At 39.3% G+C, this 19321-nt stretch overlaps 1 protein-coding gene across 1 annotated transcript; it reads left to right on the top strand.

The window, feature by feature from the left end:
• Positions 1 to 509: 509 nt before the first annotated feature.
• On the top strand, positions 510 to 4731 carry LOC143402395 (sodium-dependent glucose transporter 1-like). The gene is made up of 3 exons (XM_076859838.1): positions 510 to 672; positions 2130 to 2246; positions 3737 to 4731. Exons 1-3 carry the CDS (start codon positions 624 to 626, stop codon positions 4729 to 4731), a joined length of 1161 nt encoding a protein of 386 aa, XP_076715953.1. The 5' UTR covers positions 510 to 623.
• The last annotated feature ends 14590 nt before the right edge of the window (positions 4732 to 19321 follow it).

Here is a 19321-nt window from a genome sequence, read left to right as displayed (position 1 = left end):
TCACGTGATATTCAGAAAGCAGAGAGGGAGACTTCACTGTGCAGATACTACACATACACCCATAGCCATGCTCCTAACGAACCCCTGCTTCCAGTCACCACTCAGTTAATCCCATAAGGGATTAATGCGCTGATTAGGTTAAAGCTATAACCCAATCATTTCTCCTCCAAACCTTCTTGCATTGTCTCACCTCATGAGGTGAGCAGCTCTGCTCCACCATGTGCTTTCTGCATAATGTTCTGTCTGGCCACAGGCCTAAATGCATGAAACCAGTGACTCTGGGCGGAAACCTCTGAAACTGTAAGCCAAAATGAATATTTTCTTCCTTTGATTTCTGTCAGGTATTTTGTCACAGCGATGAAAAGCTGAGTAACATCCCCCCTCCCACTTTTTTTTAAACTGGAAAAAGCCACCACTTAGATGGACATAATTTTAATCATTGTAAGTAAAAAAAAAAAAAAAAAAAAAAAAAAAAAAGCTTTTTTTGTCTTTTTAAATTTTAGGGACTGGGTGTCGCTATACTGGGACCCACCTTTCAAGATTTGGCACGGAATGTAAACAGAAATATCAGCAGTCTTTCACTAATTTTTGTGGGCCGTGCCTCTGGATTTCTTTGTGGCTCTATGATTGGTGGAGTTCTTTTTGACTGTATGAATGATTTTTTACTCATGGGTAAGTAAATGCTGATTTCTGCTTGTTTGTTACTATCATTGCATTTACAATATGGCTCTACATAGGAAAACAGTAGCCTGCGGAGTGAAATGGGTGACACTTGAAATGGGTTGTGTTTTGGTGTCCTCTGTGGAACTGGGTTTCCATGGTCCTGCTCTCACCTTGGCAGTTCAGGGGAATCTGTGCTGGGCCCTCTGGAAACTCAGATCAGCCCTCAGGTGTGTTAGCGATGCTTAGACTTCCTGACCTTGACTGTAACTTAGGTACCATTTTACTGTAATTTAGGTTCATTCCCTGGTTGTCCAAAAGGTCTGCTCATCAGGGTGTAGGGCAGATCTCCTAGGGCCACAGACATTAGAAAGAGCTCCTGGAACCTGCCCAGGCTCTATGGACTCCAAATTGAAAATAAGAGAAAAGGGATGGTGAGTGAACTGAGGTAGGCTACATTTTGTCCCTTCTGCCTCATGTCAGTGATGGCCCCAGAATGTAAATAGATGGCAAAGCTTTTATCATACTCCTTTTTGGATGAATTGACACATTTTTTAAAAATCCAGATTAATGTGATAAAATTCCTCTGGAAGCAAGGAGAATCATTTATTGCTGATGAATACATAAAGAAGCTCTTTTAATTCCAAAGCAGGTTGAAAAAATGTATTTCTGTCCATATTTCTCAAAATTATTAGTACATTCCTACTATATTGATTGCATTTTCCTTTTGATTTATTGAACTGTTAACTTCTACTTAAAAATTCTTTAGTTTTTTTAATATATGAAATATTTAAGTAAATAATTTTTGGCCTTTCTCTTTTGCTATAAAACTTTATAGTATAATTTATAGTCTCGTTACTATTAGTGCTGAATTATATTCATGTCATAGAAATTTACATTTTGTAGTCTACAAGCCAGATAAGGTTTAAATGAAATAATGTCTTGTAAGAACTTCTGCAACCCATGATTCATGGGTTCCCATAGGTAAATTCCTAATTACACACTTTAAAAAATATATTTTTTTAGCTGTAGATGGACATAATATCTTTATTTTTATGTGGTGCTGAGGATTGAACCCAGTGCCTCACACATGTGGGGCAAGCGCTCTACCACTGAGCTACAACCCTAACCCATGATTATACACCTTTAATTTGATCTTATTTTGCGCTGGAAGTGATGACCATAATGGATACTCTTTTTTTTTCTTTTTCTTTTCTTTCTTTTTTTATTTTATTTTATTTTTTGGGGGGCTCCAGATATGGAACCCAGGTGCACTTTACCACTGAGCCATATCCCCAGCCCTTTTTATTTTTGTGGTTTGAGACAGGGACTTGCTAAGTTGCTGAGGCTGACTTTGAACTTACGAACTTCCTTCTTCAGCCTCCTGAGTTGCAGGGATTACAGGCATGTGCCACAGTGCCTGGCTTCACACCCATTTCTAAATAGTTGCTTTTACCTTTTCTTCTCAGGGATGTCAATGTTAGCTACTACAGTTGGTCTTTACATTATTCCTTTGTGCAAGAGATCAGTATTACTGATAGTCATGATGTCTGTCCTTGGCACTTCAATAGGTGTTCTGGATACAGGTAAGTGAATTCTTCAGTGTCACCTCTGGGAGAGCAGATAGTATTAAACTATCACTTGCTAATAGAAGGGAGATCAGTAGAGTACAGCAAGTGAATCAGGGAGAGGGAGGAAGGGAAGGAAAGTGAAGGTACTGGGGAACGAGATTGATTAAATTATATTATGTGCATGAAAGTATATGACATAAAGAATCCCACTAGTATGTATAATTATAATGAACCAATAAATTTAAAAAAACTGTAACTTGCAATGCTCTTGAAATGACATGGGCTTTCTGAATGGGTCATTCAGAATCACTCTTCTATCAATTATTCTTGCCAGTTAGGGTATCAAATTTTGAGCGGCCAAATGTAAAGTGAACATAAAGGATTTTGTTCTGTGGGAGATTGTTGATTTATATTATCTAAACAGGGAAGGACACCTTCCTGTGGCTAATTCCAGTACAGAGAAGCAAGCTTTCATTTTGTGATAGATTTTTGTTATTGTAGCATAAGGGATTGATGTTTCGCTAGGATAAAACAGTTTTAATTGTTTGAATTAATCACTATCTCAGATTCAGTGAAGTTTGGAACCCTTATTTGGTGGTGAAAGAAAAGAAGAAGCCATTCAATTTAAACTATACCCTTGTTTTTGAGCTGAGAGAAACCTGTATTGTATATACCTTGGTTTCCTTTCTTTTCCCTCTCAAAGTTTCCTGCCCCGCTGCAGTCCAGTTAATCCATGGGTCATCAGTGACACAGGTGATGTTTATTGAGGGCCAAATCCAGCTTTGAAGGTCCACCTTTCCATTCTAATGTTATCAGATACGGCAAGGAAATATTTTATATGTCAGGCTTAGTTTGGATGTTAAACTACAGGGTAGAATTATACATTCATCAGAAAATATCTGATCTTTAAAAAAGGAAGCCAAACAATTGATGCTTCCAGTCTTTCACTTTGCAGGTGTCCAAACAGGGTGAATGCAGATGCTAAAAGGTGTTCTTGTTCCCTGTAACAGGCATACTAGAATCCTACAGTATTCGGGTTCCTCAAAGTGTATTTTGCATCTGGTTTATACATAGGTAAATGATGTTCTTGAAGTGACTACCAGTTCCAAGAAAAAGAAAGCTTTAGTAATTGGCTACTATCTGATGGTCATATTTGTCTAGTAAATACATATATATTTTAATTATTTAGAAATAAATAGGTGAATAAGCATTATTTCCCAATACAGTGTTAGCACTGTTTTATGAAAAGCTTTGGCTAATGTGCTTGGAGGTAGTGGTTTATCAGCTTATAGAATTCCAGCATGCATGAGATGTCATACACTTAGCTCTCTGGTGGTATTGGGTTAGAGTTCCCCAATCAGAGAACTGGGTCAGGTGTCATGTTCGATAACTCTGTATATTGCAATGTGCAAGCCACATGATACAGACTCAGCCTTCTTTTCTTAATTACCTTTTTCAGTGTTACTGTGTTTAACCTAAATCATTTCCCCATCTTTCGTTGGCAGGTGGTAACATCCTCATTTTGGCTCTTTGGGGGGACAAAGGAGCCCCACACATGCAGTCATTACACTTTGGTTTCGCCTTGGGTGCTTTTCTGGCTCCACTTCTGGCTAAATTGGCACTGGGTACCCCAGTGTCTGCTGAAAACCACACAGAGCCTGCCTTTCAGCCTCCAGCCACCAACGGATCATCTGAAGCTGACTCAGCCCCTCTCTTTGGATTGCCTGATGACATGAATCTATTCTGGGCTTATGCTTTTATCGGTGCTTATATTTTCATAGTGTCTCTCTTCCTGTTTGCTCTGTTTTTTAAGAAAAGCTCAAGGCAGGAAAGAGCAAAAGTATCTGCTCAGGCATATCGAAGAGCTGAATATCACAAGACCCTTCTCTGCCTCCTTTTCGTGTTCTTCTTTTTTTATGTTGGAGCAGAGATAACATATGGCTCCTATATTTTCTCCTTTGCCACCACCTATGCTGGCATGGAAGAAAGTGAAGCCGCTGGGTTGAACTCCATCTTCTGGGGGACCTTTGCAGCCTGCAGGGGTCTGGCGATCTTCTTTGCTGCATGTCTACAGCCAGGCATCATGATTGTGTTGAGCAACATTGGCAGCCTGGCTTCATCTTTATTTCTGGTGCTTTTCAACAAGAATCCACTTTGTCTCTGGATTGCCACTTCAGTGTATGGGGCCTCAATGGCAACCACGTTTCCCAGTGGTATTTCCTGGATTGAGCAGTACACGACCATAAGTGGGAAATCAGCAGCCTTTTTGGTAATTGGTGCAGCCCTGGGAGACATGGCTATTCCTGCAATAATTGGAGTTGTTGAAGGACAATATCCAGACTTGCCTATTGTTCTGTATTCCTGTTTAGGATCAGCAATATTCACTGCTGTTATATTTCCTGTGCTGTATAAATTAGCCACCTTGCCTCTGGATCGCCAGCGAAAAGCTAACAGAAAGAGTGAGGGCAAGAAAGCTGTGCCCTCTAGTTCTAGGTTATAAAAATAGAATGAAGAGGGGGATGCATAAAAATGGAATGAAATGGTTTTTGAAGTGTTTTGGAATGAATGACACAATGAGTCATCCTTTAAAAGGGATGTGGAAATATTTTGATACAGCCCACGGTCAGTCTCCAATCTCTTCCAATCTCTTCAAATGTGCTAACCTTTGCATCTTCTGCAATTAATACTGGTGATTCCCCTATGAAGCACCTTGCCAGAAGTCAGGACAAAAAAGGGGCAAACACTTAGGGAAGATGGATTGTTTATGTACTGCCCTGAATAATTACCACTTTTAAAAAAGTCAGTCACAGGAGAGCATTCACAGATTTTCAACATGCTCTGGGGACACTGAAATAGGATGTCTGTTCCATTTGCAGCAAATGCTAAAAAGTTATGAAATGTTGCATACTTCCCAGAGTCTTCCATAAACTACCAAGTAGTATCTAGTCAGGAGACTAGTGTTTGGCATAAAGCTGATTATAGTAGTATCTAGGCAGGAGACTAGTGTTTGGCATAAAGCTGATTAAGTAATATTTTATAGTCTATACCTTTCAGAACGTGCCAAGAAGCCATTTGTTTGAGAACTTGGATAATGTCCTAAAAGAGCAAAATGAGGGAGGAATGGATTGGATTTGCTGTGTAAATTTCCAAGCATCCGTAACCCTGGAAAGTTCAGTAGTTTCATGAAAGAACATCTTTGGCGGAATAAATGCTTTTATTAATTGCTTTACCTTACCTGTAGGGTTAGACCAAAGAATGCTATGGACTCACTTGATTTTTGATTTCCATGAAGAGAACACAGCAGGGCCCAGGAGACCTGGCTCTACACCGAGAGACTTAACATAGGTCTTGTCTATCATGTCCTGATCTGTGATTCGAGAAATGAAAATGAAATGATTGCCTAAGAAAATCCATAAATTTCCAAGTTCCTACAACACATCTCCTAAATTAACCCATGTGTCAGTCCATCCTTTGTTTTTAATGAGAAATGAAACAAAAAATTTTAAGTATATGCTACCAATAATGAGTAGGTTCCAATTTAATATACTTAATTCTAATATATTATTTGAATAAATTTTTTGAAGAATAACTTTTTGGTGCTGAATTTAATTGATCCTAAGACATTCATTTTTACCACACTTTTAAAATCTCTGACATCAGGATATACCTCCCAATCAATGATCATTAATATTGTTGCAAAATTAGTTCCATGTTCCCCCTATACATATATAAATATATAATAATGCTCTATTTTACAATCACTATCTCAGATTCAGTGAAATACAGTAATTCTTTCCATTATGGAGATTAAAGAGTTTTGCAGAATTTTCTTTTGTGTTTTTGTTTTTGCATTGGTGGGAATTAAAGTCCTGACCTTTTGCATGCTAAATAAGCACTCCACCACTAAGCTATCCCTGCTCTGAATTAAAGTTACTTTTATGTGTTAATTTTCTCTCCATTTATGTTAGGGGGGATGTGGCAACACTATTTTGATTTCAGAAGCTGTTTCAAAGTTGGCTGCAGTAGAGCTGCGCACAGGGTCTTTCAAGGCCTTTACCTACCTCAGAAGCTGAGTCTGGGCTAGTTTCAGGATTGGATCTTCACTCATTTTTGAGTAGAAATCACATAATAAGCTCTGCAAACCAGCCATCGAATTTAATTTACAGTGAGGCACAGGGATTGGACTACTTATGTCCCCTGTATAGGGCTCCCCCTCTCTGGGTTGGAAGTACCTGAGAAACGAGAGTAAAGAGGAGAAGGTGGCTTGGTGTCCAGGCAGCCAGATGAGAAAGGCATATCCCCATGAGCAGGAAAAATTGGTGTGTCTATCTTCTGATAAATGACTAGAATTGATGAGAGATTTTGGTTACTTCTTTCCAAGTTTTATGCTAAGTCACATGTGATTTCCATCTGATTGCAGGATGTTTGTTTTCTTGTATCCAACTTCTATAAATTTGCTTTTAAAGAAAAAATTGGTTTCGTTGTCTTAATGAAACACAACACCTTTCTTGACCGCTGCCCATTCACCTTCCATGCCCAATACAACGCTGGTTCACGCTAAGAACCTAACAACTTTGGAGAAGGCTGATGGAAAAGTTAACACCAAAGAGCCTGGTGTTACCTTACCCTTAACCTGAGCTTGGCAACCACCTCTGGTCCATTCACAGCTTTCCTCAGGCTGTCGGGTCTTAGTAGTAGTTGTTTAGCTGCCAGGAAACTCATTACCACAGGGATTCTACTGCCCACCTCAACTTTTAGAACACAGAAAATGTAGCCAAAGGAAAGAAGCATGTTAATGAGAATGTGGCAAAATTGGGAAATCGACACCAGAAAATTTACTGGATTAGACAATCCAAAATGTGAATGGCTATTGTGTTAGTCAGCTTTGTTTTACTATAACAAATATCTGAGACAATCCACTCAAAGAGAAAAGATTTACTTTGGATCATAGTTTTGGAGTTTCCAGTTCACGACTGCTTTTGGGCGGGTGGGGGGGGGTAGTGCAGCACATCATAGCTGGAGCATATGATGGAGTAAAACTGCTCACCCTGTACCCAGGAAGCAAAAGAGAATGAGAAGGGGGCCAGCATCCCAAAGTTACTTTAAGGCACACAGTTTCTATGACCTAAAGACCTCCCACTAGACTCCATTTCTGAAAGACTCTGCCACTTCTAATAGCTCTGCTCTAGAGACTGACTCTGTAACATGTGGGCCTTCTGGGGACTTTTAAGATCCAAACTATAGTATTTATCCCTAACCCCAAAAGGTTCTTGTCCAACTCACTTTCACCATCTGTCCATTCACCCAATATGAACTTGCAAAAAGTTCCCAAAGATGACTGTCCCAGTATTGTTCAATATTCCAAGTTCAGAATGTCCTCTGAGAATAAAGGCAAACTCTTAGGTGTGAGCCCTTGTATATATGAAAAAGAAAGTTACATACTTCTATGATACAATGGTAGCACAGTCACAGAGTCAATCTTCCCTCCAAGAGGAATAGAAAGAGGGATTGGATTAAAACAAGACCTGAACCCAGCAGGGAAAACATTACATCCTACAGGTCCATGTCCAGCATACAGGGTACACTGGGGCAGGAAGTGTGCTCCCATGTCCTGGACAGCCATATTCCTATGGCATTGCTGTTTTAGCCCACGTGACCACTTTCTTGGCTGGCTCTATTTAAGGGAAGCCTGCAGCTTCCCTTGGCAGGCATTTCAGGATTCTGGCATTGACTTTCCTGTGGTCTCCATTTTAGTTTTGCCTTCATCCCCACAAATCCATGTATTGCCCTCCAAGGAGCTGCTTATAGGGACTGGCACCTGTCACATACTACCCTGCTTCCCAGGGTTTCCTTTGAAATATTGATAGAGGGCTCCATTACCCAATAACTCTCTTATTCTGCTTGCCTGAAAAACCAGCACCATGTGCATAAGGCTGAGGTCTATCACCATAGACCCACCTGATGGGCCCACATGAACCACGACTGCAGTGGCCTCTGAGTGTCCTGCTAGTTGAATTCAGGGAGACCAATCCATAGGTACATTAGGCACCAGCGTTCTTTCCACAAAGGAAAGTTTTTCAAAGAAATTTACACTTCTGCACTTTTGAGCCTGTGAAGCTTGGGGTGACCTTGCAGATCTCTGAGATGCTCTCAAGTCCTCCTTCTTATAGTTCTGGTCCAAAGCACTTGGCTTCTTATTTCCAGTGCTAATGATTGCACTCTCTTTTCTGAAAGTTTATGCATGTTCCTTATCTGGGAAAAACTGTGATTTAATTTAACTTAATTTCACTTCACTTCAGATATCATTTTGTTTTATTTTCAGTTTTGTTTAGTACTATGAATTAAATCTAGTGGTGTCTACCACCGAGTTATATCCCCAGCCCTTTTTATTTTATTTTTTTTGAGATAAAGTCTTGCAAAGTTGCCAAGAGTCTTGCTAAGTTGTTGAACTGACCTTGAACTTGCAATCCTCCTGCCTTGGCTCTCCAGTTGCTGGGATTACATGTTTGTACCACTGTGCCTGGCTCAAACTGTGAATTTTAAAAACCTTTCTGCTCTGTTCCTTTTTGAGCCAAATTGTCACTGTAAATTTAGGTATAAGCAGTCAGTAATACCTATATCACTACTTAAATGCTTTGCTGCTATCCAATATCCTCTACCAAGGAAACTAGCCCATCATCTTCAAACTCAATCTCTCACATAGTTTTGGGGACCGGACAAAATGCTTCCATTTTTTTCCAACAGTGTAACAAGGATGGCCTTTAGCACTCTCCTCCTCCTCCTCCTTCTTCTTTTTTGTATCAGGGATTGAACTCAGGGGCACCAACACTGAGCCACATCCCAGCCCTATTTCGTATTTTATTTAGAGACAGGGTCTCATTAAATTGCTTAGTGCCTGGCTGTTGCTGATGCTGGCTTTGAACTCTTGATCCTCCTGCCTCAGCCTCCTGAGCCACTAGGATTACAAGCGTGTGCCACTGAGCCTGGCTAGCACTATTCTTAATAGAGTCCACATTTCCATTGAATATCTCAAGAGCTTCATCTTTACTGTCCACATTCTTCTCAGCTTTCTGGTTTTCTGAGCCTTCACCAGAGTCACCCATTAACCTCTGCTTATAGCACTCTGGCTTTCTGTATAAAAAAATTTCAGACTCCTCTACCTCCCCAGGCATACAGTAATGATAAAGACCCAACCTCTTGGTACACATTTCCTGTGCTAAACAGTTTCTATTACTGTAACCAGAAATAAGAAACTTATAAAGAGAAAAGGTTTCTTTTGGTTCACTGTTTTGAAGGTTCCAGTCCATGATTAGTCGACCACATTTTGTGTGAGCTTGTCACATAGCAGGACATCATGGTGGGAGCATATGGCAGATTCAAACTACTCACCTCAAAGACAGGAAACAAAAGGGTGTGAGAAGGGGGCTGGTGTCCCACAGTTTTCACTCTTCAGTGTGACACTCCTAATGAACTGGCATAACTGGGACTCTGTGCCCATTAAACAATTACTCCCCATTTTACCCACTCACCTGCCTTTGGCAACCACCGGCCTCCTTTCTGTCTATGACTTGCCTACTCTGAGTGCCTCATACAAGTGGAATCATACAAGATTTGTTCTCTCATTACTAACTCCTTTCGCTTAGTATAATGTCTTCAAGGTTCATCAATGTTGTAGCATGTGTCACATTTCTTGTTCAGCCTGAATAATATTTCAATCTTTGTGTATTCCACATTGTATTTATCCATTAATCTGTGTGTGGACACTTGGGTATTTCGACTGTTTGGCTGTTGTGAATTAATGTGGGTACACAAATAGCCTCCAAGAACTATTTCTAATTCTTTTGGAGTTCTGTTTTTTATATACCCATCCACTTAGATCATATGGTAATCTTATTTTTAATATTATTTTGGTTTAGATAAGAGATGTCCTCCAGAAGCCCATATGTGAGACAATGCAAGGAAATTTAGATTGGGTTATGAGAGACTGAACCTAATCAGTGTATTAATCTACTGATAGGGCTTAACTGTAGGCAGGTAGGATGTGGCTGGAGGAGGTGGATCATTGTGGGTGTGCCTTTGGAGTATAAATTTTGTTTCGTGGAGAGTGAACTCTTTCTCTGCTTTTTGGTGCAATGTCCTGAAACGCTTTCCTCCACCACATACTTCTGCCGTGTTGTTCTGCTTCACCCCGGTACCCAGAGGAATGGAGCTGGCTGTCTATGGACTGAGATCTCTGAAATCGTGAGCCCTGATATAAAATTTTCCCCCTCTAAAACTGTTCTTATAGGTCTTTTGGTTACAGCAGTGAAAAAGCGGAGTATAGCAAAAATTACCGTATATTTTTATTATTTGGTGGAGATTTTGTCTTATTAAGTGTATTCAAAAGAGATCAGCTATAGAAAAAGATAGAGAATATATACTTTTTTATTTGGTAGAGATTTTGTCCTAATCCATTATATGCTGCATAGACAAGTTATAGGAAGAAGATAGGGAATATATACTTTTAAGTAAGTATTACCCATTAATATCAGTTCAGCATCATCCAGGTAGGGAAGAAATGAATTTAAAAAGGGATTTTTGTCAAGCATCTATCTCCCTCAACCTTTTATCATCTCTCCTTCTAATTTTTGTTCTGTGTTTTGGCAAGGGTTTGAGATTTATGTACCATAGACTATTAATGAACCTCTTCTCCTGTCCTGGGAGTACCAAGTATCATTATCATATGTTTTGAGATTGTATCTGATTTTCTGATAATTGAATGGTCCTGTGTCTTGTGTTCCTTAGTTTATAAACGTGAAGATCCCTCTGACAGCCTGGAAGCAGTGGGTGTGTGTTCAGGGAACCACAGTCTGGCTGTTCTTTGCCTCTCTGACCCCATGTCTGCCTCTCTGTGGGATTTCTTCCGGTCCTTCCCTTTTTATGACATGTAGTCTGAATATTTCTGGTCCTGAATGCAGAAGGAACTTTTTGCCCTGAGTAGTCACTATTGTTCTTATTGGGCCTAACCTCAGCAGTTGCTGGTCAGCCCTTCTTGAGTTTCCCTTGGTTTGATGCTGCCCCTCCCTTCTAGAGAGTGGCCTCCTCCCTGTTTCTGTCTCCACTGGTCCAAGTCCAGGGCCCCTTATAGCTAAAAGGTAAATTCCCCTTTCCGCTCCATACCAGGGGCTGAACTAAGCTTGCTCATAGGTGCCTGAATGAGATTGGCAGGCCCTGGACTGATGACCTGGTTTATCCTTTTAATCAGAATGAAAAAACAAAATGCCAGCAAATTGCAGACATTTTTGTGGGGCTCAGTGGTGCATGTCTTGTAATCTCAGCTACTTGGGAGGCTGATGTTAGAGAATCACATGTTTGAGGCCAGCTTAGACGACCTAGTGAGATCCTGTCTCAAAATACAGGACTGTGGATGTAGCTCAGTGGTAGAATGTTTGCCTTGCATGTGCCAGGACCTACCTACACTCTATTCCCCACCAAAAAAACTGAAGATGATATTGGAAAAGTCCATTAGATAAGGTTAGCAGACTGCTTGATTTTTTCCAAGGTGGGGAGAAAGGCATAGTCCTAGTAGGGAAAATTTATACTTGAGTGAGCTATAAACAGATTCTCAGTTTGCAGGAACTATTAATACAACCTAATCTCTTTGGAACAGAAGTTTCCAAGTCATTTAACACATATAGACTGAGCATTTACCAAATTCAGTAATCAGGACCCTCAGAATAAAACAGGAAAAGACTAGGGGTAAGAAAAATGGTGGAATGAGATGGACATCATGACCTTAAGTACACGTATGAAAACATGAATGGTGTGACTCTACTTTGTGTACAACCAGAGATATGAAAGATTGTGCTCTATATGTGTAATATGAATTGTAATGCATTCTGTGTCATATATGACAAATTAAAATTTAAAAAAAAATTTAAAAAACAGAAAAAGAGATCCTTGTCTTCACTGAGTGTATGTTTTATTATTTCAAGTAAGATTTTCTAGATTGAGGATACAGCAAAAATTACTGAAATTGTTCTTCGGCAGTTCCAAAAAAGGAAACTAGCTGAACTCCTGGTTCCTGGTGTGTTCAAGTTTGAATATTTTTAGTATTTTTCTGTCTTTGCTTGATTTGCAGTTTGGTAAGAATACTTGGAACAGTGAGAAGAGATTAATGCTGCTCAAGTCTGCCTAAGAAGGCTCCAGGAGAGGGGTCTGACACCAATACAGAGATTTGCTCAGTAGAGTCAAGAGGACATGTTTGTGATTGAGCTGGATCCTGGGTTTCAGCTCCCAACTCCAGGGTAACTGAGCAGGTTCTCAGGTTGTAGTCATTCCCTGATCCTTGCAGAAAACTCTGCCCTTTAGAGGAGAGCATCCTGTTCTGATCCAAATACCCTTTGGACCTTGGCCTTGTTGAAGAATGAGCCAGATACAGAAGCATTTCAGAAAGAAGACATTTACCTGCAAAGGGAATAGGAGAAGGCCTTGTTTGGCAAGTAAAAAACTCAAGTATTTGCAAGAAAAATTTTAAAAACTGTGAAAGTTTCTGAATGTGCATTAGCATGTTCTTGGTGGAAAAACAGGAAGTGCCTTGTGTGATTGCCATTTTTACAGACATCACAAGTCTTCAGATGCAGTACGGTAAAAACCATGGACAAAGTCCAGGTTTATGGGACATGTTCAAGGCATTATTGTTTTTAGATCAGAACCAGTTAGGTGACACTATCATTTTTGTTTTACCTCAGGCTTCTTTCTGAGCTGTGGTATGAGCAGCATTCAGTAATATTGAAGGCAAGGCAAAGTGATATTTTGCTTCTGCACCCTCCAGGACCCATAAGCGTCAGGAAGAAAAAAGAACCAAGTTTTGGAAAAACATGACTGCAGAATGTATTCTTGTCCCCATCCAACTGATAAACTTTTGTGCCAGTGGCTTTCAACTATGGCTGCTGATAATAATCAATGGGCAGTGTTTCACAATTACCAACGCCCAGCACCTTTACTTAAGAACAATTTTAATTAGTCTGCAGTGGAGTCTGAGGATGAAGATTTTGAAAGTTCCCCTGGTAAGTGTGATGCTCAGGCAAGGCTGAGAACCACTGCCTTTGACAATGCAGGGAACTGGATCCTCCTCTGCCGGCCAGAGGGATTTTTTAGGCTAATTTATGGCTTGGTTAAGCCATGCTACTGTGAAGAAGATTAACACTCTGTGCACTTCCTTTGAAAGACAAGCTGAGAGGAAGAGGTCTCCTGCCCTCTATTATCTCCACTGCTGCATGGTCAAGTCACGGAAATAGTCAACACTGTTGTGTGAGGTTCTGCCCAAACCAAGACCAATTGCAGATTTTTTGCAGGTTGCTCTTCTACATAGTTTTCACTAAGCAATTTTGAATTTTTGGCACTCAAAAATGTAGGTGTGATCTTTTGGATTTATTACATGTAAATTTGAGTCAATTCACTGTTTATGATGGCTTTTTACCATATAATAGCTTGTTTCCACAAATTATTGATTTAAATACTAGTGTAAAATTAAGATTCATTGTCATTAATTGTTTCTTTGATTTTAAAAAAAATGAAGTTGGCCAGGTGCACAGATGAATGCTGCTGGGGAGGCCAAGGTAGGGGGATCACAAGTTGAAAGTCAGCCTCAGAAATTCAGTGAGATCCTGTCTCAAAATAAAATAAAATAAAAAAGGGATGGGGATGTGGTTCAGTTGTAGAGGACCCCTAGGTTCAATCCCCAGTGCCACTAAAAGAGAGAGAGAGACAAATAAAATTGATATATGATATAGAGAGAGATATCTTGGCAATACTCCTTCAGAAATTAGTAAAGAATATTTTGATTGGGCTAGGGATGTGGCTCAAGTGGTAGCGCTCGCCTCGCATGCGTGCGGCCCGGGTTTGATCCTCAGCACCACATACAAAGAAAGATGTTGTGTCCACCGAAAACTAAAAAAAAATTTTAAAAAATTAAAAACTCCCTCTCTCTCTCTAAAAAAAAAAAAAAAAAAGAATATTTTGAGTGCCTCAAAATGTATGTGATGGTTGTAGTGAGTTCCTAAGAGTGAGAGAAGCATTTTTTCACCCTACACAAATGTTCTAGAACATCTCTGGCCTTTCAGCTTCCCTTAAGAAGTTTATATTAAGATTCTGAATTTGCCAATTCACCAAAGAAGCTGTTAATTAGTATTTATATTGTTGATTAATAATTTCTGAATAGAGATGATTATAGAAGTCTCTAAATGAAGATATTGGGCAGAACCTGGGAACCTTCTGCTTGCTTCCTTTCTCTACAGGGTCTGGTGCCTGAAAGCCTGCCGTCAGTGACCTTGGCCCTGTTTTTCACTTATTAAAATGAGCACAGTGAGAAGTAGTTTGCTACTCCTAATGAGGAGCATAATTCAGGTGTATAACTCTCTTCTCATCCTTCTTGGCACTATGAGTCTTGGGGGGAAATATTTTTTAATGGAAAAATTGAAATTGAGAAAAATGAATGCATAACAGTTACAATAAATGATAATTCCAGTTGCCATCATCTCTGCTTTGAGTGACCTAAATTTATAGCCTTGAACTCTGTTTGGGACAGGGACCTTCCTTTAGGGCAAAGTATAGCCTTTTCTGGTTCCTCCTAGAAAACCTTGGCACGGGGCAGGAAAGGAGAGGGTTTCAAGCTTGTAAGTATAATGGAGTGTGTGATACCCAAGGGTCTCCAGGGCTTTCCATGAGGAAGCAGGCTCAGTTTTTCATTGCACTCCTTCTTCATCTTCATGGATGTGGTTGGACATGAGGGTGGACCTAGTGGCCACATTCTGATCACACTATTCACTGCTAGAGGCTCCATGGGGCTAGATGGGGAAATAGACAAACTATTTTTGAGTACTGGTTGGGGCCTGTCCACTACCACCCTAGAGAAAGAAATGGTTTGGGATGGTATTTTTCTGTTGCTCACCATAACAGCCATTTCAACCTCTCAACTTTTGGAAACTTTAATGGATTCAGCATAATGAGAAAAGCTCATGGGTGGTGTGGTTGTCAAGAAGTTGACATCTAGAGTCTGTCTGTTCACATTCTCACTCTAACCCCTTGTTTTTCTTGGATCTCATTATTTAGTGTCTCTGTTCCTCAGTTGTCTTTCATGGACTTGACTATGAGATTTAATGATATCTTTGTAAAGCACTTACCATTCTGCTTCATATACATGGTTATGGGCTCAACTTTGGCCCCATCTCCTCTTTCCATATGCTGAAACCAGAGCCCCTAATATTTCAGGACATGACTGTACTTGGATATAGGGCCTTTGAAGAGGAAATGAAGTTAAAATAAGACTTTTGGTGTTTTGTGCCCTCTAATATAATAGGACTGATATTTTATAAGAGGAGGAAATTTGGACACAGGTACAGAGAGAACACAGGAGAGAGGCCTCAGGAGAAACCAGTGTCGTAAGCGTTTTGATCTCAGACTTCTAGCCTCCAGCAGAGTGAGGAGATAGATTTCCATTATACCCCAACAGTGGAACAAGGTGCCTTTCAAGGACAAGGTGTCATGGAAGTCCCACCAAATCTGTATCCATACAAACATATAAGTATAGGTGTTATACTATTTATTATTATCCTTCCTATTCTGTAGGTACTTAATCACAGGAAAAGTAAAACAGCCACAAAAATGGGAATTTAACTAGAAAATAATCTCACTTTTCCAGGAAATGAGACCATCTAAACAATGTGAAAACTAGAAGTTTTAAAAATAATTATTATGACCAAGAAGGCCAGATGATAAACTCCAAATAAGCTAAATTAGATTATGGACCATAAGTTACCAGGTTGCTCTCGCAAATCAGTAAGAAGACATGTGGCTGGTAGCTCACAAACTGCCCAGGGTTGCTCTCTGCTCAGGTACTATGCAAAGATGGATTCCTTCAGATCCAATCAACTAGTCATGATAACTGGAGCCCATCAGCAATGGGAACGTGAAATAGAAACAACACACTTTTTCATTGTTAGTTTTAAATGGGTAATATGTGCATGTAATAATAATAAAATCAAACAATACAAAGGTGAGTTAAAAAAAAAGTAATTTTAAGTCTGGGGCATATAGATAGATAGATAGATAGATAGATAGTGTGGGCTGTAGATCAGTGATAGAGTACTTGCTTAGTATGTTCAAGACACTGGATTTTTCCCAACATTGTAAAAACAAACAACAACAACCACCAAAAAAAAAAAAAAAAAAGAAGGAAGGAAGGAATCTTATACATCCCAGACTCTTAACCACAAACCCAATTAAGCAAGGCAAGCACTCAGGGTTATTTTTATGCATCTTCCAGGTATCTTGCATATATAAAATTTATTTGTATTAATACACATATATCATTGATGTTAAGTTAATTTATTTTAATTGGCAAATATTTTAATTGGCAAATAAAAATTATATATATTTATCATGCACAAGAGGATATTTTGAAACATGTCTACCTTGTGGAATGGCTAAGTTGAAAGAATTGATATACACATTAACTTGGCTTTATTTAAATATAGATTTATATCTGCTTCTGTTCAGCTCATCTTTTTTAAAATTTATTTTATTTGTTCTTTTCAATTATACATGACAGTAGAGTTTATTTTGACATATTTATATAAACATGGAGTATGCCTTATTCTAATTAGGATCCCATTCTTTTGGGTATACCTGATGTGGAGATTCACTGTGGTGTATTCATATGTGTACAAGGGACAGTCATGTTAGAGTCATTCTACTGTCTCCTATTCCTACCCCACTCCCTTCCTTTCATTCCCCTTTGTCCAATCTACTGAACTTCTATTCTTCCCCACCCCCTTGTTGTATGTCAGCATCCACATATCAGAGAGAACATTTGACCTTTGGTGTTTGGGGATTGGCTTATTTCACTTAGCATGATAGTCTCCAGATCCATCCATTTACTGACAAATGTCATAAAGTCATTCTTCTTTATGGTTGAGTAATATTCCATTGTATGTATATATCACATTCTAAAAAATCCATTCATCTGTTGAAGGGCACCTAGGTTAGTTCCATAGCTTAAATATTTTGTGCTCAGCTCATCTTAACACCCATTCTGTTTTACATAATGAGATGTTGCTCAATCTGAGAATATATTTTCCTCTACTCTTTCTTTCTTTCCTTCCTTCCTTCCTCTCTTTCTCTTTCTCTTTCTTCTCTCTCCTCCTCCTCCCTTTTGGTACTGGGGATTGAACCCAGGAGAGCGTAACCACTAAACTACATCTTTAGCTCTTTTTAAAATTTTGTATTTTATTTGTTTATGGAGACAGTGTTTCACTAAGTTGCTGAGGTTGGCCTCAAGCTTTCAATTCTCCTGCCTCGGCCCTCTGAGTTGCTGGGATAACAAGCATGCACCTTTGCATCTGGCCCAATCCTAGAATTTCTAATAAAACCTGGTAAGATATTTAAACTAAATTTCTTGTAATTTAGCTTTCTGACAGAGATAAGACCTAATTTTAAGAATATCTAAGAAGTGGTAAACCCAGTGGTGGTTTACTAATCTAAGTAAAATATCTAATATCTAAGTAAAATTAGAATGTTTAAGTGAAATTGGTAAGATTTCATGATAAACGGAGGAGACAGAAAGAAGGAGCATGCAGGCAGGACCTCAGATCCCTCACTGAGATGACCAGGTGCATCGTGGTGGCTGCAGGGAATGTGATGGGGACATGGGTTCAGTTTTAGGTGATAAGGATGAATGATTGTGAAGCTTGATATTTAAAGAAAATATTTTTGGTTGTATTAAATCTTATTATACCCAAATAAATGAACTGCTCAAGTTCAAAGTCTTTCCTATGGCATTCAAAGCTCTTTGCCATATGAACTTGACCTACATCTCCCACATCATCCTCTGTTCTCGTTCTCTACCTTTTATGTCAACCACACCAAACTTCTCTCAAAGACATCCTCCCAAATGCCCAAGAGTAAAATAGGTTATTAAACCATATAAATTTTGTGTAATGGTTTAGTACTAGTCTCCCCTAATACTCTATGAATTCTGCAAAGGTAGGAACTGTGTCTCTTTTGTGGACGTGTTTCTCCAGCATTTAGCAGAACCTGCCTTATAAACACTCCTTGCCCTAGGATTTCACTGGCATTTTGCACTTATGGTTGCTCTTTACTCAAAACTTCCCTTTCCCTGTGGCAAATTCCATGTACCCTTCAAAAACCCAGATGAAATGTCACCCTCTCTGTGAAACATTGTACAGCTCTCTCAAGTAGAGTTAATTCCTCCTTCCACATGTTCCCATAGTGTCTCTCATATGTTTTGCTTCTACCATAGCTAGAATCCTGCCATCAATATTCAATTTTCATGCATTGTTTCAACTAAATAAAAGATGTCGCAAACCAAGACCTCCCTCTTGCTGGCCTGATTCTAATTTTTAAGGTCCTGTTATCTGTCATCTTGATTTTGAAAGAGCTCACTGAAATTTTTAAGACACACACTGGAAATCAACTAGAAAAATTTTGTAAGAGTCTACACAATTAATGAGAAAGACAAGAATTAAAGTAGTAGGAATAGGCAGTTGGAAGCAGAATGAAGAGCCATTTCTGAGGGAAACTAGGAAGGATTTAATCATTCATAATTTTTTTTTTTGGTGCTTAACCCGTGAGCCACATCCCCAGTCCTTTTTAATATTTTATTTATTATTAATATTTATTTATTATTCACTGAGTTGCTTTAGGATTTCGCTAAGTTGCAGAGGCTGGCTTTGAACTCCTGATCCTTCTGCCTCAGTCTCTCAAGCTGCTTGAGTATAGGCATACATCACTGTGTAGGGCTAGGATTTAATAATTCAATGGGTGAAACTGGAGAGCTGGGTTGCAGGGAATGGTAAGACTCAGCCACAGTGAATGAGAAAGAAAGTAACTGGGTGGAAAACAAAAACATGTCAGAGAAATGATGAAGAAAACACATATATCCATTTTGATGCTGTGGTCTGGTTGGTTAAAAAGCAAAGGGAAACAAAGGTGGAGTTGGACAAAGAAGATAAGGCCTGTGGGTGAAGAACCAAGGCCTGACAGGCTAACAGGTACACATGTGCAATCCCAACTATGCAGCTACTCAGGAG

The sequence above is a fragment of the Callospermophilus lateralis genome, chromosome 6, assembly GCF_048772815.1.
Source record: "Callospermophilus lateralis isolate mCalLat2 chromosome 6, mCalLat2.hap1, whole genome shotgun sequence".
Classification (NCBI taxonomy): Eukaryota; Metazoa; Chordata; class Mammalia; order Rodentia; family Sciuridae; genus Callospermophilus; species Callospermophilus lateralis.
Note: the sequence above shows the minus strand (reverse complement) of the source record. Positions and strands in the feature narration are given on the sequence as shown.

Excerpts from the sequence above, each read along its gene's own strand:
- LOC143402395 (XM_076859838.1), top strand. The coding sequence starts at position 624 with ATGATTGGTGGAGTTCTTTTTGACTGTATGAATGATTTTTTACTCATG. Across the intron at positions 673-2,129 it reads GAATGATTTTTTACTCATGG|GGATGTCAATGTTAGCTACT; the intron begins GTAAGTAAATGC and ends TTTTCTTCTCAG. Across the intron at positions 2,247-3,736 it reads AATAGGTGTTCTGGATACAG|GTGGTAACATCCTCATTTTG; the intron begins GTAAGTGAATTC and ends TTTCGTTGGCAG.